The sequence below is a fragment of the Vicia villosa genome, linkage group LG3 (genome assembly GCF_029867415.1).
Source record: "Vicia villosa cultivar HV-30 ecotype Madison, WI linkage group LG3, Vvil1.0, whole genome shotgun sequence".
In the NCBI taxonomy this organism is placed as follows: Eukaryota; Viridiplantae; Streptophyta; class Magnoliopsida; order Fabales; family Fabaceae; genus Vicia; species Vicia villosa.
Genome location: NC_081182.1, coordinates 211,582,008 through 211,608,480, shown reverse-complemented (window position 1 = coordinate 211,608,480; position 26,473 = coordinate 211,582,008). Strand labels below are relative to the sequence as shown.

General features: G+C 38.5%; 3 protein-coding genes across 3 annotated transcripts; 1 reads left to right on the top strand and 2 right to left on the bottom strand.

The window, feature by feature from the left end:
- Positions 1–1,433: 1,433 nt before the first annotated feature.
- On the bottom strand, positions 1,434–3,714 carry LOC131659862 (probable sugar phosphate/phosphate translocator At3g17430). Its single transcript, XM_058928988.1, has 5 exons — positions 3,643–3,714; positions 3,232–3,554; positions 2,314–2,681; positions 2,162–2,228; positions 1,434–1,736 (listed from the first exon to the last, which is right to left on the bottom strand). Exons 1-3 carry the CDS (start codon positions 3,712–3,714, stop codon positions 2,414–2,416), a joined length of 663 nt encoding a protein of 220 aa, XP_058784971.1. The 3' UTR covers positions 1,434–1,736; positions 2,162–2,228; positions 2,314–2,413.
- Positions 3,715–4,515: 801 nt separating this feature from the next.
- On the bottom strand, positions 4,516–5,446 carry LOC131593435 (uncharacterized). The gene is made up of 4 exons (XM_058865931.1): positions 5,314–5,446; positions 5,157–5,234; positions 4,933–4,989; positions 4,516–4,767 (listed from the first exon to the last, which is right to left on the bottom strand). Exons 1-4 carry the CDS (start codon positions 5,328–5,330, stop codon positions 4,542–4,544), a joined length of 378 nt encoding a protein of 125 aa, XP_058721914.1. The 5' UTR covers positions 5,331–5,446; the 3' UTR covers positions 4,516–4,541.
- Positions 5,447–16,624: 11,178 nt separating this feature from the next.
- LOC131659861 (uncharacterized) lies at positions 16,625–19,682 on the top strand. Its single transcript, XM_058928987.1, has 3 exons — positions 16,625–18,464; positions 19,150–19,343; positions 19,638–19,682. Exons 1-3 carry the CDS (start codon positions 16,625–16,627, stop codon positions 19,680–19,682), a joined length of 2,079 nt encoding a protein of 692 aa, XP_058784970.1.
- The last annotated feature ends 6,791 nt before the right edge of the window (positions 19,683–26,473 follow it).

Sequence of the window (26,473 nt, the reverse complement as noted above, 5' to 3'; positions counted from 1 at the left end):
TCAAAACCCCTAGAAAGGGTCAGCCTCCAAAAACATGATAAAATCAGTCTTTTTAACAGACAATTTCTCCAGCTAAGTCAGAATCCCTGGAAAGGGTTAGCTTCCAAAATCACTCCTTCAAATTCAAAGAATCATTCTTTTAAAAGATAAATTCCCTAAAAAAGAGTTAGCCTCAATTCTGGGCTTTGTACAGAACACCAAAAAACTCCTTAGTTTAATTTCTCCCCAGTAGAGTTATCATTTCAATAAGTCAATAAATCAATCAAAAAGCCTCAAGCTTGGGCCTCATGCAAGCCAGCTAAAGTCAAATCTTTCATACAGTAGATAGACATAGCTTATCTCTATAGAGAGATATTTTTACTACTCTACCACATTCAAACAAACAAACATTTCAACATTTCAATTTCAATTTCAATTTCAATCAAGTCTCCCATTTAGGACTCTGAAAGACATGCTCTGGCACATCCCCAGACTTGTACACTTTCCCTAATTTGGACGAGCATCTTTCTTTCATTCAAGAGATACTAGCATACTTGCAAACACACAAGTAAGGTCACTCTCTTAATGAAATGAATCCAGTTATTCTGTCACTCTTTCAAAATGTTTGTGGTAGAATAGTACAAATACTTCTCTGTAAAGATGATTTCATGTCTCTTTACTGTAAACAGAGATTTAATTCAAAGCTTCAACCTTGAGCTTCAAGCAAGGCACCAAAAATCAGTAATTTCCCTAGTTAGTTCCCCGAACTACATTAAGCTCTGACTTCCACTAGGGATATGTAGGCATGAGGTTCACAAGGAATCTCAGCGAGCTAATAAAAATACCAAAAATAGTCAGTTTGTCTGTCTGTCTGTCTTTTTCAAATCAATTCAATTCCTTCTCCTAACACAAAGGAGAAACATTCTCAATCATTAGCAATAAACACAATCACAATGACACAGAGAAGGTTCCTGTAGAGGACTACAGATATGTAGGGTGTTTAAACACTTCCCTATATATAACCGACCCCCCGGACTCCAGAATTTCTAGTCTAGGTGAAATACCCACACTTAGCAAACTCTTAGGGTTTAGTTGAGATCTTTTTTTCCCTTTCCTACCCGTAGGACAATAAGAAAGTTCGTGTGATATCGTAGGAAGAACTGAAATAAAATTCCTCCCATCCCGGGCGCATTCTCCTTCCAAATTTCGCGTGAAGGGTCTAGCGTGCCGTCCTCCCAAGTGAAACGGGGAGGTAAAAAAAACGACCACCACAACCACCTATTTAAAACTGTTGTTATATGTTATGCTATCTAAACCATTTATCTTGCCACGGTTTATTCCCTTAGTTTTCTTATTTTTGTCGTTAATCAGTTTAATATTCTTAATTAAGAAGAAAAAAATTACTTTAATCATGATAGCAAGATGTGTAAATCAAAGGAAAATACTAATTGGAATTAAATAAACATTCAATGTACTTGAGTCCATTCTAAAATTCATATAAATATAAAACTGTGATAGGAAATATCACCTCATTTTCTACTGCTAATCAAAGTCGGGTTCCTTAAAATTTATTCTAAAGTCGGATTCCCTAATATTTATTCTAAATACTAATCTCAGTCATCAAACTTAGTAGTCTCTTAGATAGGATTCTTCATGTTGAAGGGGGAATTTCCCAACCCTTTGATACTGGTCCATAATCATTTTCAACTTTAACACCAGAAGCAGTACCATTTTCCATTTTCCCAATCCTCCCGTTTCTGTCACAATATATAGACTGTCATTAAAATGAAACACAACATTTCCTGTGAAGTATAAATGTTAACACCTAAGTTTAAAATATTAAAATTATGACAGGGGAAGAAATATTTGGTTAGAACTTAAGAGCAACAATACTGGATGACTAATTCTAAAATTTTCAGATACTTTTTTTTCCAATATCAATTAATATAGAGAATTACATAATTCATAATTGGATATGAACTTATAATCTAAGCAAGAATGCCGCACTTACTATAAATATAAAAACGACAAACAACATATAAAATTATGGCATTGGCAGCTTGAGAATCAATGAATTAATTGATAATCTAGTTTATTGATCACTTCATTATAATGAGATCAACAGGTTTTTTCAAAAATAAATAAATAAGATCAACAGGCCTAGATGTGTTTGCAGAACTACCTCTGCCAATGAATTTCAGCTTGGATGCATACAATCTCTGGGCATTGTCACGTATAGCTACTTCAACCTAAAAAGGAGCATATTATTACCACCTAGTCATTAAAAAAACATAACAAAAGACTAGAATAACCTAAAAAGGAGCATATTATTACCACCAATTCCCGACACAAGTGAATGAAGCGATAGATATTTGGGTCCATTAACCTTTTAACCGAGTTTGATCCCTTGCTAACTGTGTATGGCAAAAATTCATTAGATAGCATAGCCAATAACGTTCAGTCCTGTAATTTTTGATTCAGGAAATAAGACAGTTGAAAGAGAGATAAGTAGCCAGTCTTTCAAAACTCTGGCCACTCGAATAGTTACAGCCCCAGTTCTACCAATCACTAAGAATGTTGAGAAGTTCAATGCCAAAGCACAGAGAGCATTTGAAAAAAATATCCAGAAGTTAAACTGCATATGTGGAGCTTCCATCTCAGGCTTCTCAAGGATATACCATGGAATAAAAAGGAATACAAAGCTGTATACAATAACGAGTAAATGGTCACTATTCAGCACAATAAAATAAATGTGTATGTTTGAAATTTAATGTACCCGCTGACATTTTCAATACATAGGTATCCCAAAATGGTGGCTCAGCCCCTATTCCCCTTTTTGTGTCAAATTGAGTGCAGTATAAACAAACATAATAAAGTACAACAAGCAGGAAGCAACAGAGTAATCATTTACATTCAAAGGACACACAAAATGGTGCACAATATTTAATCAGAAGGGCAAAAATGTTATTATCATCAGATTAGATCAACATCATATCCTGCAGCATTTTGACCGTAAGCTTCTCTTAACAGTTAACACAATAATCTAATTCAAAATTCAAACACCCACAAACAATCAGATACGTCTAGTGACAGAAACTAATCACACCATTTTCAGTGGCAATGTAAAAACACAGGTCAAAATTGAAACTAACTTAAATTAATATAGAAGGTTTAATTTTCATGAGCTTTTTCCCTCCCACCAACATAAAAAGAACTACATACAGGTTTTCAAATATGCAAGAACAGAATTACCTACAGGGTGCTATGTAATACAAGCTGGTAATAGGATTTAGTGTCACGCATTTATTTTGAAGAAGAACTTGAGTTAAGACCGGCCTCAATGATTCAGCAGCTATTCCCGAGACTTGATAAACTGTATCGAGCACATTAAAATGAATCTCCCCATAGGAGGAAATGACAACTCCAACACTAACAAATACCATGTTCCAGAACACGTCACACCTTAATTTATCAGTTTCGAGAGTAACATCCACAAGAAATGTTGCCACTGGCACTCTAAACAAAAAGACAAATAAAACAAAAAAGAAAGGATTCTCATAGATGCTATGTTGAACCTAAGAAAACCAATTCAGATAAGGAAGACTGAATGATTCTCATGCAAGAAGAGATGATCCATAGATTTGATGCCTGAAATATATGTACAAAATGGTTAGGCAGAACATTTAATCTACAGATATTGGAAAGGAAAGTTATGTTGCATCCTACATTACCCATGTTCACAATGAGCTATCAAGTATTCTTTAGGGCCTGATGCGAGAACTTTCTGTTGACTTGTACATTAATATTGACGAAACTTAAATATCATTACTAGGAATTTACTTGAAAAGTGCAGATGGGGAGAAAAATATAAAAGTTTGCACTTACTTTTACGAGCTACCAAAGAATCCCATAGGAAAGTAGCCTTCAAAACTAAATGGGAATTCTGACTCGAACTTGATACGAGATTGTCCCATTGTTCTCCTTCCAAGCGACGTGCGACTACAAATCAACAAATCAAACAAATCAAACCTAGCGGTGATGCTGGGCGGGCTGACTGCATTAAAGTTAATTACCGCACAAATCAAACCTATCACACAATAGATTTTAGTAACAACTAATTAAAGAAATTAATCAAAATTATATTAAATATAAATAATTTAACATGATGATTAGTTAATTACGACCTGAATGTCCTTGAAAAAAGGATGAAAGCAAAGTACATTGGAGCATATCTAGTCCGATACTTAAACATCCTTAATTTTGTTGGCAACACTATCTACTGCTTTCTCCAATGCCACTTTCGTTGAAGTACAAATTGCAGCCACCTTGCCTCCTCTTTTAGCAGGTTCAATGCCTCTTTTGTACAATTATTTTCTTGTTGGCTTCAATGTAATGGCCTAGACAACGCAAATGGCCAGGACATTTGAGCATCACCGCACTAGCTTTTGTTCCTGCAAGAACTGCACCAGTTGAGCATAACCTCTTTTATGGTAAAGTTTCCCAAATAAGATAAACCAATGTTGTAGCATAACCGCACCTGTTTATTTCCCTTCCAGAAACAGCTACCTATTCATCCTGAACAGTAGTGAAACCAGCTGAGACAATAACAGGGTAACAATGTGCAAAGGGGGAACATACGAAATTCTTAGCAAAGCATCAATTAGCTTGAACCACCTAAAGACACTCTCATATTCAGATGATGGAACTGATTGCAAATCTGAATAGATAGTGATATCAACCTTTGAAGCTTGGTACCTAAATACATTCATAAGAAACACAGCTTGGTACCTAAAAAGTTTAAACATACACCAGTGTCAGTTAAAACGCCGACACCTCTGAAAAAAGGTGTCTTTGTCTGTGTCGGTGTCATGTTTCCAGTGTACGTGCTTCGATCAGACACGAGAAATTACTTGATGTAGGGACTAATATCAAAGACATATCAAAGTAAGTTACCTGTAAGGTCCATCTTCAATAAACGCGATTCGTGCTTCAGGAAGCTTACCCATGACACTGCAAAGTCATGTGTATCAGATGTTAATGAAGGAAACAGGTATCCGAGCTTAGAGTTCGGTGCATTTCATAGAAAATTACTAGAAAATGTATCTTGTAAAAGTTGTAAGTGTAACCAATAGAGCAGTTTTTGGGTGTAAACACCGAGTTTAGAAAATGATATTTACCTTATGAGAAAATCTAAACTCTTCTCAACTCCAAGTCGTCCGACATGAACAATTAAGGGCTTCTCCGGTTCACCATTGCTGCATAACAAAAGTATAAGAATAAAATGAAACCCCGTTATTTCAAACTTCGCACATGCAAATGACGAAAGGTACTCACCTCAGTCTCAATCGCATTTCATGTGACTTGTATCGAGGATTGATAGCAACGCCAATGTGAAAAAATAAATTTAAAAAATACGAGGTGATTGGATGGTTACAGTGGTGGTCAATGATCGGAGGTGGATGATGGAGGTGAGTGACGAAAGGGAGGTGAGTGGCGAGAGGAGAAGGAGCGGCGGCACTGAGTGTTGAAAGAGAAAGAAGAGAGAGCTTGATTGATTTTAGGGTTTTATGTATTTATCTTTTCAATATTTCTTTTATTTTTTAATCTAAAAAAAATTATAAAAGAAAATAATTATGAGAGGGAAAACAAAAAAAAAAAAGAGGGAAATTTCGGAGGGATATATTTTTTTAGGATTGGGCCACACTTTGAAGTGAAAATTATAAGGCCACGGTTTTCCTTTGCGGCTAAAAATATCTGCAGTTGTTTAACCGTGACAATTAAAGTAAAAGCCACTGTTTCATACTCCGGATTCAATATTTTATAACATAATTCTACGCTTTGAAAACCCTGGCCAAATCATATATGTGGCTACAGTTTATGAGCTGTGGAAAATTTTAGCGTGGACGTAGGCTAAAAATGTAGTAGTGTTTGTTTTGTAATAATGTATTCCTTCAAATTATGACTTTGTTCTCTAATATTTTAAAAATGAATTAAAAAAAAAGGTAGGAAATATTATTATAATTAATTTCTTTTCATTTTCTCTTAATTTTGGATGTATATAGTTGCCTCCAAGTTCTCCAATCATTAATGAATTTGAGATATAATTTGAATATATTTAACATAAATAAAATATTGTTATATTGTGAAACTTTGGATGATCTTAATAGTGATCTTTGGTGATTTTGATATTGACAATATTTAATGTTAATTAACTTTGGATGGAGTCCTGAAAGATCACTAATCAAGCAGCCTTTGATGATGTAGTCTATAAAATAAGTCATATCTAATATCAACAGATATAAGATGTTACATAGATGAAATGTTGAGTCCTTAGTGAAATATCAAAGAGATTTGGAAGCTTCAAGTTTGTGAAAGAGATGAAGTGTGAACATTCTCCTCATTTGGTGTATTAATGATCAGTATATAATAAAAATATAAGAGTATTTCCTTAGATACTAAGCCTCACACACACTAAAACATTTTAGAATCTTCTCCACTTTAGAAAATGTTTTACCCAAATAGTTAGTTGGATACTGTGAATACAAGCCCACACTCACAAAGGTGTTTTTGATCCCTGGCAAACTCCACAAGCAAACAAGCAACAAGGCACAAGCAAAAGAACTCAAGGAAAAGCAAGTTTGGTTGTTCAAGACAAAGCAAGTCGACCTGCTATGCATCTAGGTCGACTCAAAACAAGGAAAACAAGGAAGATTCAGAAATGCCACAGATAGGTCGACCTACTCACAATCCAGTTCGACCTAAAATGATGAAATTTACACACCTCACTGTTAGGCCGACTCACATAACAACTAGGTCGACCTAAACTGAAGAAAAGTCTTCAGACTGTGTTTCAACAGAATTCTGGTCGACCTAAACCTTCAACAGGTCGACCTAACTGGGAAGAATTTCATCGAAGTTTAATCCAGTTCTGTTAGGTCGACCTAAGCACTACAAGAGGTCGACCTATTTGATCAAAAAGGCCAAAATTGCTGATCTGCTATGCTCCAACTGACCAACTTTCATATATATTATCTAATGTTCATTATTGAAGATTTAACACCAACATTTGAAAGATACACAAAGGCTTCTCATCTTCGATCATCGACACAACTACACACAATCATTTTTGCGTTGAGGGTTTACGTTCAAGATCGATAACGTCCATGGAACGGAATTGAAGATTCCTAGTGGGTGAAGATTTGTGGGGTTTTTGGTGAATAAAATCCGAGGGTTTTGTCCTCCAAGATTGGTGAATCTTGGGGGTTTTTATCAAGAGGTTTCATCAAGGATCCAGCTGAGTGTGAAGATTGAAGAACAAGGGTTCAAGCAAATTCAAGACACTGCAGAAAAGGGATCAAAGTGAAGCTCTTGGGATACCTTGATCTGGCTCAAGATTAAGGGGGAAGAAGATTCAAAGGATCGACAAATTTGGTTTATTGTTTATCGCTTTGTTATCTTCTTTGTATAAACTGCTTTCAATATTTATGGAAGACTTCCCAATTCCCGTTTGGAATTGGGGGCAGACATAGTCGTAGCGAGGACGATCGACGAACTGCCTGAACAAATATCGTGTTCTTGTCGCTTTTATCTTTTCATTTACGTTCTGTTCGTATTTGGTTATAATTGCAAATTGATCAACGATTCTAGTGTTAAAATTGTGAATTAAGAACTTGCATAAACATCACAATTCACCACACATTGAATCACCATCAATTTGAACATTATCACCAAGTGTTTGTCTTTTTGCTTCATCCATTATCACAGCATTGCAAACAAAGTTTATCAAATTAGAAGTTAATCGAGTTTCTTTAGTGCAACGAATTGATTCGATAATCTATCCTTTCATTGTTAATCCCAATTATTTTATGGTTTTATCACATATACAACTCTTGCAATAGTGGTCCGGAATAGACGCAAGTCGATTCAGAACCGCTTTCGCTTAAGTTTGAAATAATTCTGAAAAACTCTGAGAGATCTATTCACCCCCCTCTAGATCCTTAAGCCTAGCGTCTAACAAGTGGCATCAAGAGCTCTGGTTTATTCCGTGCTACGTGAAACACTTATTGGAAAGATGGCTTCTGGACCTAAAGGACCTAAAGAGCTCCAGTTTTCAACGGTGAAAACTATGGCTATTGGAAGGATTCTATGTGTGTTCACATCAATGCCATTGATAGGAACATCTGGACAGCAATTGTCAATGGTCCCTTTCAGATCACCATGACAAATGCAGCTGGTGCCGTTGTTCCAAAACCAGAAAATACTTGGGATGCTGAAGATGAAAAGAGATATGGATACGATTGGAAAGCGAGAAGCATTCTAATCTCAGCTCTAGGAGTTGATGAATACTATCGCGTTTCCCATTGTAGATCCGCTAAAGCTATGTGGGACACATTGCAAGTTGCCCATGAGGGAACGGATGATGTTAAACTAGCTAGAATCAATACGTTAACTCAAGAGTTCGAACTCTTTCACATGGAAGATGGTGAATCCATCGAAAACATGCAAAAGAGATTCGTACATTTGAAAAATCGTTTAAACTCTCTTGATAGACCTGTTTCCAATGCAGTTGCTACTAACAAAATCTTGAGATGTTTGAACAGGGAATGGCAACCCAAGGTTACGGCAATAAAGGAAGAAAATGATCTAAATACCTTAGATATCACCACTCTCTTTGGTAAACTAGAAGAACATGAACAACATCTTAAATGCCTTGACATGCATGAGAAAAGGGCAAAGAAAGAGAAGAACATGGAGAAAGAGGTAGAGAAGAAGTCAATAGCTCGAAAAGCTTCAAGCTCCAAGACCTCAAGACAAGAGCTAGAGGATAGTGATACAAGTGATGATGAAGACTCCGATGATGAGGAAATGGGACTGTTTGTGCGAAGATACAACAAATACCTAAAGAAAAATGGAGCAAAACATTCCGACAAAGGCTTGATCAACTATAGAAAGCAATCAAACAAGTTCAAACAAGATGACAATAAGAAAGGAAAAATCAAAGGTCCTTGCTTCAATTGTGGCAAAGTCGGTCACTTCAAACCGGATTGTCCATACCTTAAGAAGGAGAAAGAGAAGAACCAAATCAAAGGTCACAACAAATCTAGAAGAGCCTACATAGCATGGGAAAGCGATTCATCTAGTGAAAGCTCATCAAGCGATGAAGAAGAATCAGCAAACTTATGCCTTATGGCTCATCAACACAAGAAAAAGAATCGTGTAAGTCATCTTAAACCTGAACTTATAGATAAAGTATCTCATTCTCAATTAAAAATTGCTTTTGAAGAATTACATAGAGATGCAATTGAAGCTTTCAAACTTTTGGCCTCAAATAAGAAACTCTTTTCATACCTTGAATCAAAAGTTGAGAAAACCGAAAAGGATATGGAAGCTTTAAAACAATCTATGCTAGATATTCAAAAGGATAATGTTGAGATAGATCCTACATCATGGTTTGGTTGTGAGACATGTCATATTTGGCAAAAAGAAGTAAGAGATCTAAAAGCCAAATTAGACAAGGCTCTACAACCAAAAGTGACTTTTGCGGTTGATCCAAATAAGTTCAAAAGATCGTATACTCCTTTGTATAGTAAATACACTTTTGTACCAAAAGTATCAACTAGCAAAACAGCATATTCTCATCATATTACCTGTCACTATTGTTGCAAAGAGGGTCATACCATTGAAAAATGCAAATTTAGGAGGATTTTGGTTCCTAAAGGAGTATTTCAATTGTTGCCCAAGTGCAACAAATTATGTACTCACTACCAAGGGCCCAATGAAAATTGGGGACCTCCCTCTCTAAATTAATTTTGCAGGAAAAGTGTCTTGACATTGCAGAAAGGTTGTGGTTCCTTGATAGCGGATGTTCAAGACACATGACGGGAGACATATCACTTTTCGTTGAGTTTCACGCAAAGAAAAAGGGGTATGTCACCTATGGAGATAACAATCGGGGAGCTATACTTGGTAAAGGAAGTGTAGGTAACCCCTCTACCACAACTATAACTGATGTATTGCTAGTAGAAGGTGTCATACCCCAAAATTTACCCGGTTTAATTCTCATTTTTCAATTTATTAAGGGAGTTAAAAATTAGGAGCCATAGGGTTTGATATATCCATTATCAAACTCGCTCTCCTATAAAACTCCTGTATAAATGGGTTAAAGAAAGAGGATAGGGGTGTGAATGACAAATATTTAAAGCCCAAGTTATTTTGGGTCCATTTGCTCTTTGTCATTTACACATCTTTATCATTTTTGCATTTTTATTTAAATAATGTTTTATTATTAATCACTAATTGAATTATTATTAATAGGATTACTATATAATTTGTTTCTAAGTCAATATAAATTAAATTATAATGATATCACTATTAAAATTAATCATTAGGGTTATCAATTCTTATTATTTTAATTGTTAGTTAATTAGGTTTATTATTACTGATTAATTAATTAATTAATTTAAACAAATCAGTTAAGTTAATTTGTTGTTATCGTTTTGTTCGTTGGGCCACGAAAAAAAAACCAATGGGCCCTTGATGGATTACGTGTGGACCAGATAGTGGACCGGGTCAAACCGACCCGGCCACTATTCATCATCATCTTCGTCCCTCTTTTGCGCAGCCATTCACCATCTCAAAACCCTAGTCGCCGTTCTTCATCAAACAACTAACCCTAATTCAATCTTCGCCCAGGCCCACGTATTGGATCAGATTCACACTCAATCCAATCAAATCTTCAGTAAAACAAATTGAATCAGAATTTTAACAAACAAAAATTGAATCGAATCTTCTCATTAACTCAGAACAAGATTACAATCACGAATGAACAAATCTGAATCAAAACGCAAATCAAATCTAATTTGATCTAATCTAACCTAAAATGAAATGAACCCTAGGATATAAATAAACAGAAGAAAGAAATTAGGAGGGGTCGGAAAAGAATTCTGGGAAAACTTGAGCGCCGCTGCGAACAAAACCTTCGTGCCGCCGCTTCATTTTCATCTTCAACCTGCGAAAACAGAAAAGAGACGGAGATTAGAAGGGAGTTGGAGCTTACACGATCCAGAAACTCAAGAATACAAGGTAATTAAATCTAAACTTAGCTTAGGCTTTTTGGACCGATGCATGTTTATGTTGATATGGGATGAATCCGGGTTTGAATTTGGGGCTTAGGGTTCATATAGCCTGGGATTAGGGTTCGTTGGGTCTGGGGTTTTATTGATGAAGGTGAGGACGGGGAAGATGAAGATTGTAGCAATCTTCATCGTAAACTGGGCTCTACGGTGGTTTGAGCGGTGGCGCACGGTGGGTTTTCTTGGGGATCTCTGGGCTTTTGATTGAGAGAGGAGAGAGCGTTTTAGAGAGAAGGAGAAGAAGAGAGAGAAAAAGAAAAAGAAAAGAAGGGCAATCTGAGAAAACGCCTTTTTATAGGCATTAGGTAGATTCGCCGGATGATGACAAGTGGCCCTCCCATGGCCACTTGTCTGCAACACTAGACATGATCTAGTACGCCATCCATTTCCATACACCTCGCTCAATAACGCATGCAGGCCGTACGATTGTCTTGGATTCAGATCAAGATGATCCCAACTCTGTAGTACATCATTAGCCATGCGCCTGCACCACACTGGATCCATCGGATCCTTAACTCTAATTGGCCTAGCCCTTTTGCTATCCACACATCCCCTAATCACTACCATTTAACAAAATACACCCCCCTTATGAAACAAATAAAATTAATTAATTAAAATTCTAAAAATGTTTAATTGTTTTTGTTGTAACTAATTAATTAAAATTCTAAAAAATGTGCTAATTGTTTTTTTTGATAAACTAATTAATTAAATCTCAAACAATTTATTTAATTGCTCCTTTTTATTAATAACTCAATTTCTCCTCGAACCGATTGAATCCATCAGTCGTACTAGACGAGAAATAAATTGTTCTGATCAATCTGTAATTTAATTACTTTTGTTAATTCTCTCCTTGACCCGATTGAAACTATCAGTCGCTTTAGACGAGAGATAAAATACTTAAAAATTAAAATACAATTAATTTGCTGCCCGCGATGATCGAATCTATCGATCTGAGTAACCAGCAATGCCAATAAATCTGTTAGCTATACCGATTGAATCTATCGATCGCCGCATCTAACAGTAACAAACTAAATCAAGGTTGTACGCTAACCTCAAAACACTTTCACCCTTCAAATCAAATTCAATTACGATAGGCTATTCAAAAAGCCTCTAAAAACAATTTCAAATCACAAATTCAACCATAAGGCGTACAACCTTGTGCCCCGAACTACGTGGACTCTGATCCTCCATTAGGAGGTACGTAGGCATTTGGTAACAAGGCGAGTCTCCCCCCTAAAATCTCAATTCAGTCTTAAACCTTAATTTTTGCCTTTTTTCATTTCATTGGCTATAAACCTTATTTTCGCCATAAACCTTTATCTTTAAATGTTAGCCTTTAGGAAAGGGTTGAGGGTGCCTAACACCTTCCCTCAACCTGATTATAATAACTTACCCTGAATCTCACATTACTGCGTAGGGTTTCCTATTCGCCCTTCAGAATAGGTGGCGACTCTAAAACCTTCAATTTTAGGGCAGGTTGCTACAGCTGGCGACTCTGCTGGGGAAATACACATATGGTGAATTATTATGCTCCTAAGGCTTGAGAGGGTTTAGGTTTGTGGTTTAGGGTTTGTGGCGCATTTTAGGGTTTGGCAAACTTGCCACGTTTAGGGTTTGGGGGAAGGTTTATCTTTTTAGTAATGATTTTTTAATTATTTATTTATTTATTGTTTTTTATTAAATATTTATTTGCCATATTTGCATTAAATGTTAATTGTTATATAATTTGCATTATTGGGTATATTTCACTGCTGTTAAGCCTAAGCGTGGGGATTATAATAATGACCAGAGGGGAATTACATCGCCTACGAGTCTTATTATAATTCCACTCAGAGTGGGTTAAATATTCGAAAAGTTCTGATACGAGGCTCGACCTTGTTGAGGGGTGGACTGGGTAGTTAGCTGATCTCTCTGGGAACCAACCCCTAAAATTCGAACCTCATGGACCAATGAGTTGTTCTAAAATCCAAAGAGACAAAAAGTCTCGGCGGCTACGAATGATCCCATGAGACCTTCTAGAACTTTCCCATGGGAAGGGTAGGCTCCCGAGCCGTTATGTCGAACCTATGAACTTAGGGCCTATGTGATTATATGTTGAATATATGCTTATTATTATTATTATAATATTGTGTTTTTTGTATAATTATTTGCATGCATCATACATCATATGCATATTTTTATCATGTCTTATCCACAGGTGAAAAAAAAGAGGAAAAAAAAAGAAGAATAAAAAAAATAATAATAATTCTTTTTGGTGAAAATTCAGGAAAAATGAATGCTAAGAAGCCTATTGTCCACCTCACCGTCTCAGTGCCTGACATCAAGAAATTGAGAAATATAAGGGATAAGATGTCATCAATAGGACATTTGCGGACATTTTTTGGCTCTTTTAATTTTTGGTATTGTTCTACTGCCTAATAAGGCAGAATATGTTGATGATGCTGCTATTCATGTCTTCACCTCCTTCAGAAATTCAAATGAGGATCCAACTCCTACTATTCTTGCTAATATTTACTATACTATCCATGATCGGCATGAAAAGAAAAGGGGAGCGATATCCTGTTGTCTTCATTTACTATACTCTTGGTTGACTTCTCACCTTTACAAGGCTAGCTATTTAATCAAAGATTTGACTAGGCATGAATGGTCTCAAAAGCTAAGAGCTCTCAATGCGGATTCTATCTTCTGGTTTGCAAGGAAATTAAATTCTGAAAGAATTATTTATAAATGTGGAGAATTTAATAATGTGCCTTTAATGGGAACTTTGGGTTGTATTAATTATAATCCCGTGCTTGCATTGCGCCAATTGGGTCATTCTATGGATTGTGAGCCTTCCGATCAACAAGTGGAAGGATTAATTTTGCATGATAATGGGAAAGGACAACCAAGAACATTAAAGAAAGTAATTCAAGCTTGGAAGCATGTTCAAACAAAGAACTATGGACCGAAGAATATTGTTGCTAAAGAACCTTACACTAGATGGGTTCAAGAGAGAGTTGGAAAGATTTTACTACCTTTTGTTGTGGATCCCATGTACAAGCCCGATTCTCCTGATCCTATTTCTCTATCCATCGAAGAGATAGAAGGAATCAAGGCTGCCCTAGAGGCATCCCGTAAGGAAAAGGAAAAATTAGAGCTTGACATACATCGACTTTCCAACGAAAAAAGCCAACTACGCTTCGATCTTAAGGAAAAGAACCAAGAGCTTCAAGCTGCTAAGGAAGAGAATGATAGACAAAGGAATAAAAGAAAGCGAGCAACCAAAGGAGTTCTAAGTGCTAATTTTAATCTAGAAGCACATAATGAGAGGTTGGCACAAGCGGATATAGAAATTGCAAGGTGGAGAAGGCGCTATGAAAAGGCTTCCCATGACAAAGCGGAATCTGAGAAAAATCTAGAAGCTGTGGTCTTTGAATTAACAGATAGAACTAAAGATCAAGAGGTGGAAATAAGGGATTTAAAGTTTGATCTTCAAGAAGCCCGCAATTCTGGACAAGAAGAACGCACAAGAAGGTTAACCGCGGAAGAAGCACTTTTACAGCGCACCGATGAGCGTCATAGAGCACTTCAGGCTTTGGCTTTGCTTAGGAAATTACTACTAAGGCAAAAAGAGTTGTGCGATGCTGCAAGGGATGAAAGGGATTATTGGGAGAGACAATACACAATTGTTTCTACAGCTTATGAGCACGTGAGTATGGTTCCTAAGATGCTTAAAGACTATGAGAAATGTCGTGACAATTACGACAAGTTGGTCTATTTGTGCAATGATTTAATCCTAGACATTCCAAAGAGCTTGGCAAAGGCGGAATCATCTCTTATTATCCTTCCTAAAGAAGTCAAAGAATTCATGGAGCTTTGTAGAGACATGGTGGACAAATTCAAGGAGGACATTCATAGGCGTTCTTAGATATTTATTAGTTTTTACTTTAAATTTAAAAGTCTTATTTCTATTGATGTTTATTTTTTTCCGCAAAGTTGAACAATTTTAATTTGTACTTTCTTTAAAGTAATTTTAAATTAATAAAGTGCGTTTATTTCCGTATTATTCTATTTCTTTGCAATTTTTCACCAAAAAGGATTATTCAAAAAAAGGGTTCCTACTAAAAAAAAAACAAAAAAAAGAAATAATATATATATATATATATAGACATATATGCTAATATATAAATATATTATAATAACAATGTGGATAAGACATGAGCATAGCATTTGCATATCATTCATAGCACGCGTAGCATTGCATTTCTTTTCAAAACATTAAAAGGAAAACTGTCTTCATCTCCAGTCACGCCATTGCAACCCGATCACTCATCCAGACCAGAGCTCAGAAGAAGAAAGCAATGGAACAACTAGAGCAGAACCAAGCCGCCCTTCGCGAAGAAATGACCCAACTTAAAGGGACCGTTGAGGACCTCAAGGGAGGAATGGCCCAAATGCTGAGTTTTATGAAAGACCTCAAGGATGGACAAGACAAAGCTAAGGAGGTTCAGGAACAGTATGAAGAGATGCCCAATGATAAAAACCCATTGTTAGGATATGTTCGAGGCCATGATCCTCACAAAACGAATGCTCACACATCCAAAAGGGTCACTACGACTCATGAAGAGGGAGAGGCCTCTCAAGAAGGGTTTATTCCTACTGCTCAGAAAGAAGGGACGTCTCGCACAGTTCGCATTCCTATCAACAATTCGCTTAGGGATGAGGATTACCTGGATTTGCAATATGGGGACACTAATGACACAGATCAAGTCCCTCAACCAAAGCTGACCTCTACTAATTCTGGGGAGGATTCTAAGGAGAGTGGACAAATCAGGGCATTGGAAGAGAGACTGAAAGCTGTAGAAGGATATGATGCTTTCGACGTAGACACTTTTTAGATGAGTTTAGTCCCGGACCTGACAATTCCACACAAATTCAAAGTCCCCGACTTTGAAAAATACAAGGGACTCTCTTGTCCGAGGAGTCACTTGCGCATGTATGTGCGAAAAATGGCTGCTTATGCTCATGATCAAAAGCTGATGATGCATTTTTTCCAAGATAGCTTGAGTGGAGCATCTGTTGACTGGTATATGCAATTAGAGAAGTCTCATATCCGAAGTTGGACCGACCTCGCTAATACATTCCTGAAGCAGTATAAATACAATTTGGACATGGCACCCGATCAAATGCAACTCCAAAATTTGTCACAAAAAAAAGAGGAATCGTTCAAGGAATATGCACAGAGGTGGAGGGAAATGGCTTCTCGAGTCCAACCTCCCCTGTTGGAGAAAGAACTCGTAAAAATGTTTATGGCTACATTACAAGGGCCATACTACGATAAAATGGTAGGGAGTGTGTCCTCAGGGTTTTCAGATTTAGTGGTCATTGGTGAAAGGATAGAAGACGGAATTAAGAGCGGGAAAATACAAGGAGCATCATCTAACTCTTATCACTCAAAGAGGCCCACCTCGACCTTCGCTAAAAAGAAGGAAGGGGAGACCAACGCGGTAGTGCATCAAGAGCCTAGACCTCCTATGTCCTACCCACCTCAACAAAGCAGATTCCAAGGTCCTCCGAGGAAATTTGATCCTTTGCCCACTTCTAAAAGTGAGATACTTAAGTATATATTAAATGAGCAGTTAGTGGAACTCAGGCCTATGCCACCTCCGATTCCCGGAAAGACTATGCCCAATTTCAAAGCTAATGAGAGGTGTGAATTCCACGCCAATTCTCCGGGGCATACATTGGAAAAGTGTTGGGCCTTTAGGCACAAGGTTCAGGACCTGATAGAGTCAGGAGCAATTGCTTTTGACAAACCTAATGTGAAGACAAACCCTATGCCCCTCCATGATGGCACAGTCAATGCAATAGAGGTAGTCATCGAGCAAGAGTTTGTTCAGCAATGGAGCTCCCCCATAGATGCCCTTAAGAGGTATCTACTTGCAAAGGGGTTCATCCTCGAACATAACGAAGCCTTTAAAACAACCTTGCAAAGACTCGTGAATCAAGGGGTAGTTCAGTTTAAAGAATATCCTGAGGAAGAGTATGTGGCCATGCTGGACAGGAATGAACCGTTGATAATACCAAGGCAAGGGGCAAGGAAGACATTGATCATCCCTTGCGCCAAAGCCCCATTGCTGATACCCACACAAGTACACACTAGGATCATCCCAGTCAAGGATCCATACCCTGTGGACAAAATGAAAGCAGTCCCGTGGGAATATGAGTCTAATGCTAATACCGATGTGACAAACATCGTCGGGCCTGGGGGTATGACTCGTAGCGGTCGCATATTCAATACTGCAAAATCAAAGGAGAACTCAGCACAAGCAAATGACCAAGCTACTGTGGCCCCTACTGAAAAAAGCACACCCATAGACAAAGAGGCCACTAACAAAGATGCTGAAGAGTTCTTGGCATTGATCAAGAAAAGTGATTATAAGGTGGTGGACCAGTTACACCAAACTCCGTCCAGGATATCACTCCTCTCGCTGCTGATACATTCAGAAAAACACCGAGACACCTTGATGAAGATCTTGAGCGCTGCCCATGTGACTAAAGACATCACTGTAAATCAATTTGATGGAATGGTGGCTAATCTTACTGCTGGGGCATGCTTAAGTTTCAATGAACACGAGTTGCCCTCACAAGGGAAGGAGCATAACAAAGCCCTACACATCTCCATGCAATGTGGAAAAGCTCATATGTCTAGAGTACTGATCGACACAGGGTCTTCATTAAATGTGATGCCAAAGGCCACCTTAGACAAGATAGATTTCGAAGGACTGATAATAAGACCAAGCCGTCTGGTGGTCAAGGCCTTCGATGGATCGCAAAGCCCGGTGTTCGGGGAGGTGGACCTTCCTGTGGTAATAGGCCCCCATACATTCTGCATTAATTTCCAAGTAATGGAGATTGAACCTGCGTATACCTGCTTATTGGAACGTCCTTGGATCCATGCTGTTGGGGCAGTTACCTCCACTCTGCATCAAAAGATGAAATTTATAGATGGGAACTCTATAGTAACCGTCAATGGGGAGGAGGACATATTTGTCAGCAATCTAGACTCATATCGATACATTGAGGCTGGAGAAAAAGCATTAGAAACTTCATTCCAAGCGCTACAGATTGCCATTGCTGTCACGCTACCAATTGAGAAAATGCGAAGGGCGGTGACATCCTGGAGAGACCTACAAGACACAAAGATGGAAGGCTGGGGCAAGGTTCCAGAAGTGCAAGAGAAAAGAGATCGTCTGGGGTTAGGATGCCAGCCAACAAAGAAGGTTGCAAAGGAAGAACAACGATTCCCTCCGATTGCACAAACTTTTGTCACAGGTGGATATGAGCATGTATCCATGATATCCAACATGGAGGGTACGTCCAACTTCATCAGGATGATCAGACCAGGAGAACAACTTCAAAACTGGACAAGCCTGGAGATACTAGAGATAGTTTATGTTTCAAAGTAATTTGTTTTGTCATGTGTTTTATTTCCCTTTCAATTGATAAGAAAAACAATGTCGCTCATGCCTCGCCCGAAGCATAGAGTTGGTTTGTAAGGGCCCCATTTACTTTCAAAATTGAGTTTATTAATAAAATTGTCGTTTGCATTTGGTATTGAAAAACTCTATCTCGTTCTTGCATTCACTTTCTTGAAATGACAAATAACATTCTTGCATAAAACAAAAACACAATCATAATTGCATACTAAAAACAAAAAACATAAACTGGTGCAGATCACCTTCTAGCACTACCGATAATAATACTGCTGAAACTCTATACAAACTCGAGGCTCTCGCTAATCAGTCTGAGGAAGAGGATGAGGAAGACGATGAACTTCCAGAAGAATTGTCAAGGCTAATGGACAGAGAATCCAAAAGCATGCTCCCTCCTCAAGAGGCCATTGAAATCATAAATTTGGGTACAAACGAGGAACCCAAGAACATCAAGATTGGGGCAACACTGAACGAGGATGTGAAAACGACACTGGTCAAACTCCTCAAAGACTATGTGGAAATATTCGCTTGGTCATACCGTGACATGCCTGGGCTGGATACAGACATCGTCGTGCACAGGCTACCACTCAAAGAGGGTTGTACACCGGTCAGACAAAAACGCAGAAGAGTTCGACCCGACATGGATAATAAAATCCGAGAAGAGGTACTCAAGCAGTTTGACGCAGGTTTCCTCGCCGTAGTTGAATACCCACCATGGATCTCCAATATAGTGCCAGTGCGTAAGAAGGATGGAAAGGTGCGCATGTGTGTTGATTACAGAGATCTGAATAAGGCAAGGCCAAAGGACGACTTTCCACTGCCACACATAGACATACTAGTGGACAACACCGCGCAAGCTTCAATGTTTTCATTCATGGACGGATTCTCGGGGTATAATCAGATTAAAATGGCTCCCGAAGACATGGAGAAAACCACCTTCATGACATCCTAGGGTACCTTCTGTTACAAGGTGATGCCCTTTGGATTGCGAAACGCTGGGGCAACGTATCAACGAGCTATGGTCACACTGTTCCACGATATGATACATAAGGAAGTCGAAGTATATGTGGATGAACACCTCACATACTTGCAATAGTTGTTTGAACGCTTGAAAAAATTCAAGTTAAGATTGAACCCAAACAAGTGTACATTTGGCGTGAGATCAGGAAAATTGCTAGGATTCATAGTAAGCCAACGAGGCATAGAGGTAGATCCTGACAAAGTAAAAGCCATACAAGAAATGACCGTCCCGAGGACAGAAAAAGAGGTTCGTGGCTTCTTAGGGCGCTTGAATTATATCTCAAGATTCATCTCACACTTAACCACCACGTGTGAGCCCATATTCAAGTTACTAAGGAAGGATCAACCAATCAAGTGGAATGACGATTGTCAAGTAGCTTTCGAAACCATAAAGCGTTATTTACAAGAACCACCGATACTCGTACCCCCGGTATCGGGAAGACCATTGATCATGTACCTCACCGTCCTCGACAGGTCCATGGGATGCGTACTAGGACAGCAAGACGAAACAGGGAGGAAAGAATGCGCTATTTACTATCTTAGCAAGAAATTCACCGATTGCGAATCCCGATATTCACCGTTGGAAAAGACATGTTGCGCCCTAGCATGGGCCTCCAAACGTCTAAGGCAATATATGCTGAACCATTCCACATGGTTAATATCGAGGATGGATCCTTTGAAATACGTGTTCGAGAAACAGGCTCTCACAGGAAGAATCGCTAGATGACAAATGCTACTGTCAGAATATGACATTCAATACGTCACCCAAAAAGCAATAAAAGGGAGTTTACTGGCAGAACATCTAGCTCATCAGCCCATTGAAGAGTATCAGTCTATGAAATTCGACTTCCCTGATGAGGACATTATGCTGGTAAGAGACTATGAAATACCTGGGCCCGATGAAGGACCCGAACCAGGATTGGTATGGACCCTTACGTTCGATGGGGCCTCAAATGCATTAGGACATGGCATAGGGGCAGTCTTGACGTCTCCTGACAATCGACACTTACCCTTCACTGCAAGATTATGCTTTGACTGCACCAACAATATTGCAGAATATGAAGCATGCATACTGGGGTTAGAAGCGGCAATCGATTTAAGGATTAAACTGCTTGAGGTGTACGGGGATTCAGCACTGGTAATCCACCAAGTCAACAAAGAATGGGATACTCGAGATTCAAAGCTAATCCCATATCGTGACCTTATACTGGAGTTAATGGCTGAGTTTGAGACAATCACTTTTACTCATATCCCAAGGGAAGAAAATCAAATGGCTGACGCATTAGCAACACTTTCCTCTATGTTCAAAGTGACCTGGCCAAACCACGAGCCGCGAATAACGGTTATACACTTTGATGAGCCTGCTTATTGTCTCACAATCGAGAAACAAGCTGATGACAAACCCTGGTACCATGATATTAAGGAATACCTGGAAAAACAAGAGTATCCAGAAAATGCCTCCACAATTGACAAAAAGACACTAAGAAGGTTGGCATCCAAGTTATTCTTAAGCGGAAGCATCCTATACAAAAGGAACTATGATTCAGTGTTGTTGAGGTGTGTAGATAAAAACGAGGCCAAGGAGATTATCAGGGAGGTACATGAAGGAACCTTTGGGACCCACGCAAACGGACACTCAATGGCTAGAAAGATACTGCGAGCAGGGTATTACTGGTTAACAATGGAGGCCGACTGTTTCCAATATGCAAGGACCTGTCACAAGTGCCAGATCTACGCTGACAAGGTGCACGTACCACCAAACCCGTTGAACGTTCTGAGTTCACCATGGCCATTTGCAATGTGGGGAATCGACATGATAGGGATGATAGAACCTAAAGCTTCGAATGGACACCGATTTATATTGGTTGCCATAGACTACTTCACCAAATGGGTCGAAGCTGCCTCTTACCCCAACGTGACGAGACAAGTAGTCACTCGGTTCATCAAGCATAATATCATATGTCGGTATGGAGTTCCAAGCAGGATCATTACTGACAATGGGTCGAACCTGAACAATAACATGATGAAGGAGCTGTGCGAAGAATTCAAAATTGAACACCATAATTCTTCACCATACAGGCCTAAGATGAATGGCGCTGTTGAGGCCGCAAACAAAAATATCAAAAAGATAATACAAAAAATGGTGAAGACGTACAAGGACTGGCATGAAATGCTTCCCTTCGCCCTGCACGGCTACAGAACTTCAGTGCGCACATCCACAGGGGCAACCCCTTTCTCCCTAGTCTATGGTATGGAAGCAGTCCTCCCTATTGAAGTGGAGATCCCATCCTTAAGAGTCCTAGCCGACACAAAGTTAGAAGAATCGGAATGGGTAAAAACCCGTTTTGATCAGCTTAATCTCATTGAAGAAAAGCGGCTAACGGCTTTGTGTCATGGACAGCTCTATCAGAAGAGAATGAAAAGGGCATTCGACAAAAAGGTCCGCCCTCGATCTTACAAAGAAGGTGATATTGTTCTCAAGAAAATACTATTACCTCGACTTGACGCCCGTGGAAAATAGACACCTAACTACGAAGGTCCATATATTGTAAAAACAGTGTTCTCAGGAGGAGCGTTAGTTCTCACTACAATGGATGGAGACGAGCTACCGCACCCAATCAACTCCGATGCGGTCAAGAAATATTACGCCTAACAAAGGCAGAATTATTGGTCATAAGCTGAAGACAAACTACGAAGGATAGGGATTCGTGCAATCATCTGCTTCTAAGGTCGAAGGATTACTGGGACCCTTGATAAAAAAGAGCGATAGCAGTATTAATGTCATTTCTATTTGTCATTTTTCTTTCTCTCATACCTTTTGTACATTCGCCAATTTAAGGCAATAATCAATAAAAGCTTTTTCCTTTCACACTGCATATCTCGTCATATCAATACCAAGTGCAAAGAATAATTTATTTCTCATAAATTTAAAACTTTGAACTTAAAACAAGAAACTTACAAACTATCAGACTAAAATAAAGGGGGCGAAAACCACGACATCTCCGGTAGTCGATATACACCTGGCCCCGAAAGCATTATCCCAGTAGACTAACTTCAGACGATCTGAGTTGAGACCCGCAAAGCCGCTCGGAAAGCTAAACAAATCCAATGGGTGACAAGAGATGATACGTCAAAACCATCATACATACCCATATTCATATACACTCACATATGTGCCATCTGCATAAGCATGCATGCATCTGCAATAAGTCATAAGCATATACATTCGCAGAACATCATTTTACAGATAAAGCTGGTTTCTCTTGAACCCTATTTCAAACTCTATGATCAATTTCAAACTAAATCGTAACCCTCGCGTTACGTCTTATCACGGCAGTGATAATGGCATTTCAAACTAAATCGTAACCCTCGCGTTACGTCTTATCACGGCAGTGATAATGGCATTTCAAACTAAATCGTAACCTTCGCGTTACGTCTTATCATGGCATTGATAATGGCATTTCAAACCAAATCGTAACCTTCGCGTTACGTCTTATCACGGAAGTGATAATGGCATTTCAAACTAAATCGTAACCCTCGCGTTACGTCTTATCACGGCAGTGATAATGGCAATTTCAAACTAAATCGTAACCCTCGCGTTACATCTTATCACGGCAGTGATAATGGCATTTCAAACCAAATCGTAACCCTCGCGTTACGTCTTATCACGGCAGTGATAACGGCAATTTCAAACCAAATCGCAACCCTCGCGTTACGTCTTATCATGGCAGTGATAACGGCAATTTCAAACTAAATCGTAACCCTCGCGTTACGTCTTATCACGGCAGTGATAACGGCAATTTCAAACCAAATCGTAACCCTCGCGTTACGTCTTATCACGGCAGTGATAATGGCATTTCAAACCAAATCGTAACCTTCGCGTTACGTCTTATCACGGCAGTGATAATGGCATTTCAAACCAAATCGTAACCTTCGCGTTACGTCTTATCACGGCAGTGATAATGGCATTTCAAACTAAATCGTAACCCTCGCGTTACGTCTTATCACGGCAGTGATAATGGCAATATCAAACTAAATCGTAACCCTCGTGTTACGTCTTATCACGTTAGTCCCTTGGCAGTGATAATGGCTCCTTCAACTTCAATCCAAATCATAACCCTCGCGAAGGATTTTATTGGTGCAGGTGAACTTGCTAGAACTATAGCAAGCAATCCCATTGGGGTCCACAAACTACGAAAACTTACTGGCAATACGGTAAGCTAACCACAACTGACGAAAAGTCCTCGCTATACAAGACTCAGGCTTTAGCAGGACGATCATCTCGCTCACACTCAAGCACGGGGTAAATTTAGGGGTCTTCCATTATTTAATAACTCTTCGATCTGAAAAAAAGCGTGAGACCTGCGTATTCTCACGCTGTTCAATCCAAGGTAATTAAATAGGGGCAGCTGTCATACCCCAAAATTTACCCGGTTTAATTCTCATTTTTCAATTTATTAAGGGAGTTAAAAATTAGGAGCCATAGGGTTTGATATATCCATTATCAAACTCGCTCTCCTATAAAACTCCTGTATAAATGGGTTAAAGAAAGAGGATAGGGGTGTGAATGACAAATATTTAAAGCCCAAGTTATTTTGGGTCCATTTGCTCTCCGTCATTTACACATCTTTATCATTTTTGCATTTTTATTTAAATAATGTTTTATTATTAATCACTAATTGAATTACTATTAATAGGATTACTATATAATTTGTTTCTAAGTCAATAGAAATTAAATTATAATGATATCACTATTAAAATTAATCATTAGGGTTATCAATTCTTATTATTTTAATTGTTAGTTAATTAGGTTTATTATTACTGATTAATTAATTAATTAATTTAAACAAATCAGTTAAGTTAATTTGTTGTTATCGTTTTGTTCGTTGGGCCACGAAAAAAAAACCAATGGGCCTTTGATGGATTACGTGTGGACCGTATAGTGGACCGGGTCAAACCGACCCGGCCACTATTCATCATCATCTTCGTCCCTCTTCTGCGCAGCCATTCACCATCTCAAAACCCTAGCCGCCGTTCTTCATCAAACAACTAACCCTAATTCAATCTTCGCCCAGGCCCACGTATTGGATCAGATTCACACTCAATCCAATCAAATCTTCAGTAAAACAAATTGAATCAAAATTTTAACAAACAAAAATTGAATCGAATCTTCTCATTAACTCAGAACAAGATTACAATCACGAATGAACAAATCTGAATCAAAACGCAAATCAAATCTAATTTGATCTAATCTAACCTAAAATAAAATGAACCCTAGGATATAAATAAACAGGAGAAAGAAATTAGGAGGGGTCGGAAAAGAATTCTGGGAAAACTTGAGCGCCGCTGCGAACAAAACCTTTGTGCCGCCGCTTCATTTTCATCTTCAACCTGCGAAAACAGAAAAGAGACGGAGATTAGAAGCGAGTTGGAGCTTACACGATCCAGAAACTCAAGAATACAAGGTAATTAAATCTAAACTTAGCTTAGGCTTTTTGGACCGATGCATGTTTATGTTGATATGGGATGAATCCGGGTTTGAATTTGGGGCTTACGGTTCATATAGCCTGGGATTAGGGTTCGTTGGGTCTGGGGTTTTATTGATGAAGGTGAGGACGGGGAAGATGAAGATTGTAGCAATCTTCATCGTAAAAACTGGGCTCTACGATGGTTTGAGCGGTGGCGCGCGGTGGGTTTTCTTGGGGATCTCTAGGCTTTTGATTGAGAGAGGAGAGAGCGTTTTAGAGAGAAGGAGAAGAAGAGAGAGAAAAAGAAAAAGAAAAGAAGGGCAATCTGAGAAAACGCCTTTTTATAGGCATTAGGTAGATTCGCCGGATGATGACAAGTGGCCCTCCCATGGCCACTTGTTTGCAACACTAGACATGATCTAGTACGCCATCCATTTCCATACACCTCGCTCAATAACGCATGCAGGTCGTACGATTGTCTTGGATTCAGATCAAGATGATCCCAACTCTGTAGTACATCATTAGCCATGCGCCTGCGCCACACTGGATCCATCGGATCCTTAACTCTAATGGGCCTAGCCCTTTTGCTATCCACACATCCCCTAATCACTACCATTTAACAAAATACACCCCCCCTTATGAAACAAATAAAATTAATTAATTAAAATTCTAAAAATGTTTAATTGATTTTGTTGTAACTAATTAATTAAAATTCTAAAAAATGTGCTAATTGTTTTTTTTGATAAACTAATTAATTAAATCTCAAACAATTTATTTAATTGCTCCTTTTTATTAATAACTCAATTTCTCCTCGAACCGATTGAATCCATCAGTCGTACTAGACGAGAAATAAATTGTTCTGATCAATCTGTAATTTAATTACTTTTGTTAATTCTCTCCTTGACCCGATTGAAACTATCAGTCGCTTTAGACGAGAGATAAAATACTTAAAAATTAAAATACAATTAATTTGCTGCCCGCGATGATCGAATCTATCGATCTGAGTAACAAGCAATGCCAATAAATCTGTTAGCTATACCGATTGAATCTATCGATCGCCGCATCTAACAGTAACAAACTAAATCAAGGTTGTACGCTAACCTCAAAACACTTTCACCCTTCAAATCAAATTCAACTACGATAGGCTATTCAAAAAGCCTCTAAAAACAATTTCAAATCACAAATTCAACCATAAGGCGTACAACCTTGTGCCCCGAACTACGTGGACTCTGATCCTCCATTAGGAGGTACGTTGGCATTTGGTAACAAGGCGAGTCTCCCCCCTAAAATCTCAATTCAGTCTTAAACCTTAATTTTTGCCTTTTTTCATTTCATTGGCTATAAACCTTATTTTCGCCATAAACCTTTATCTTTAAATGTTAGCCTTTAGGAAAGGGTT

Bases quoted from the DNA above. Each gene is read 5' to 3' on its own strand.
- LOC131593435 (XM_058865931.1), bottom strand. The intron at 4,990-5,156 runs GTAAATATCATT...ATGACTTTGCAG, and splicing joins AGTTTAGATTTTCTCATAAG to TGTCATGGGTAAGCTTCCTG. The intron at 4,768-4,932 runs GTAACTTACTTT...TAAACTTTTTAG, and splicing joins ATTGAAGATGGACCTTACAG to GTACCAAGCTGTGTTTCTTA.
- LOC131659862 (XM_058928988.1), bottom strand. From the start codon at position 3,714: ATGGGTAATGTAGGATGCAACATAACTTTCCTTTCCAATATCTGTAGA. The intron at 3,555-3,642 runs GTACATATATTT...TGGTTTTCTTAG, and splicing joins ATGTTCTGCCTAACCATTTT to GTTCAACATAGCATCTATGA. The intron at 2,682-3,231 runs GTAATTCTGTTC...TATTGTATACAG, and splicing joins TATTACATAGCACCCTGTAG to CTTTGTATTCCTTTTTATTC.
- LOC131659861 (XM_058928987.1), top strand. From the start codon at position 16,625: ATGTCCTACCCACCTCAACAAAGCAGATTCCAAGGTCCTCCGAGGAAA. The intron at 18,465-19,149 runs GTACGTCCAACT...GGCTGGATACAG, and splicing joins CATGATATCCAACATGGAGG to ACATCGTCGTGCACAGGCTA. The intron at 19,344-19,637 runs GTGCGCATGTGT...ATGATACATAAG, and splicing joins TGCGTAAGAAGGATGGAAAG to GAAGTCGAAGTATATGTGGA.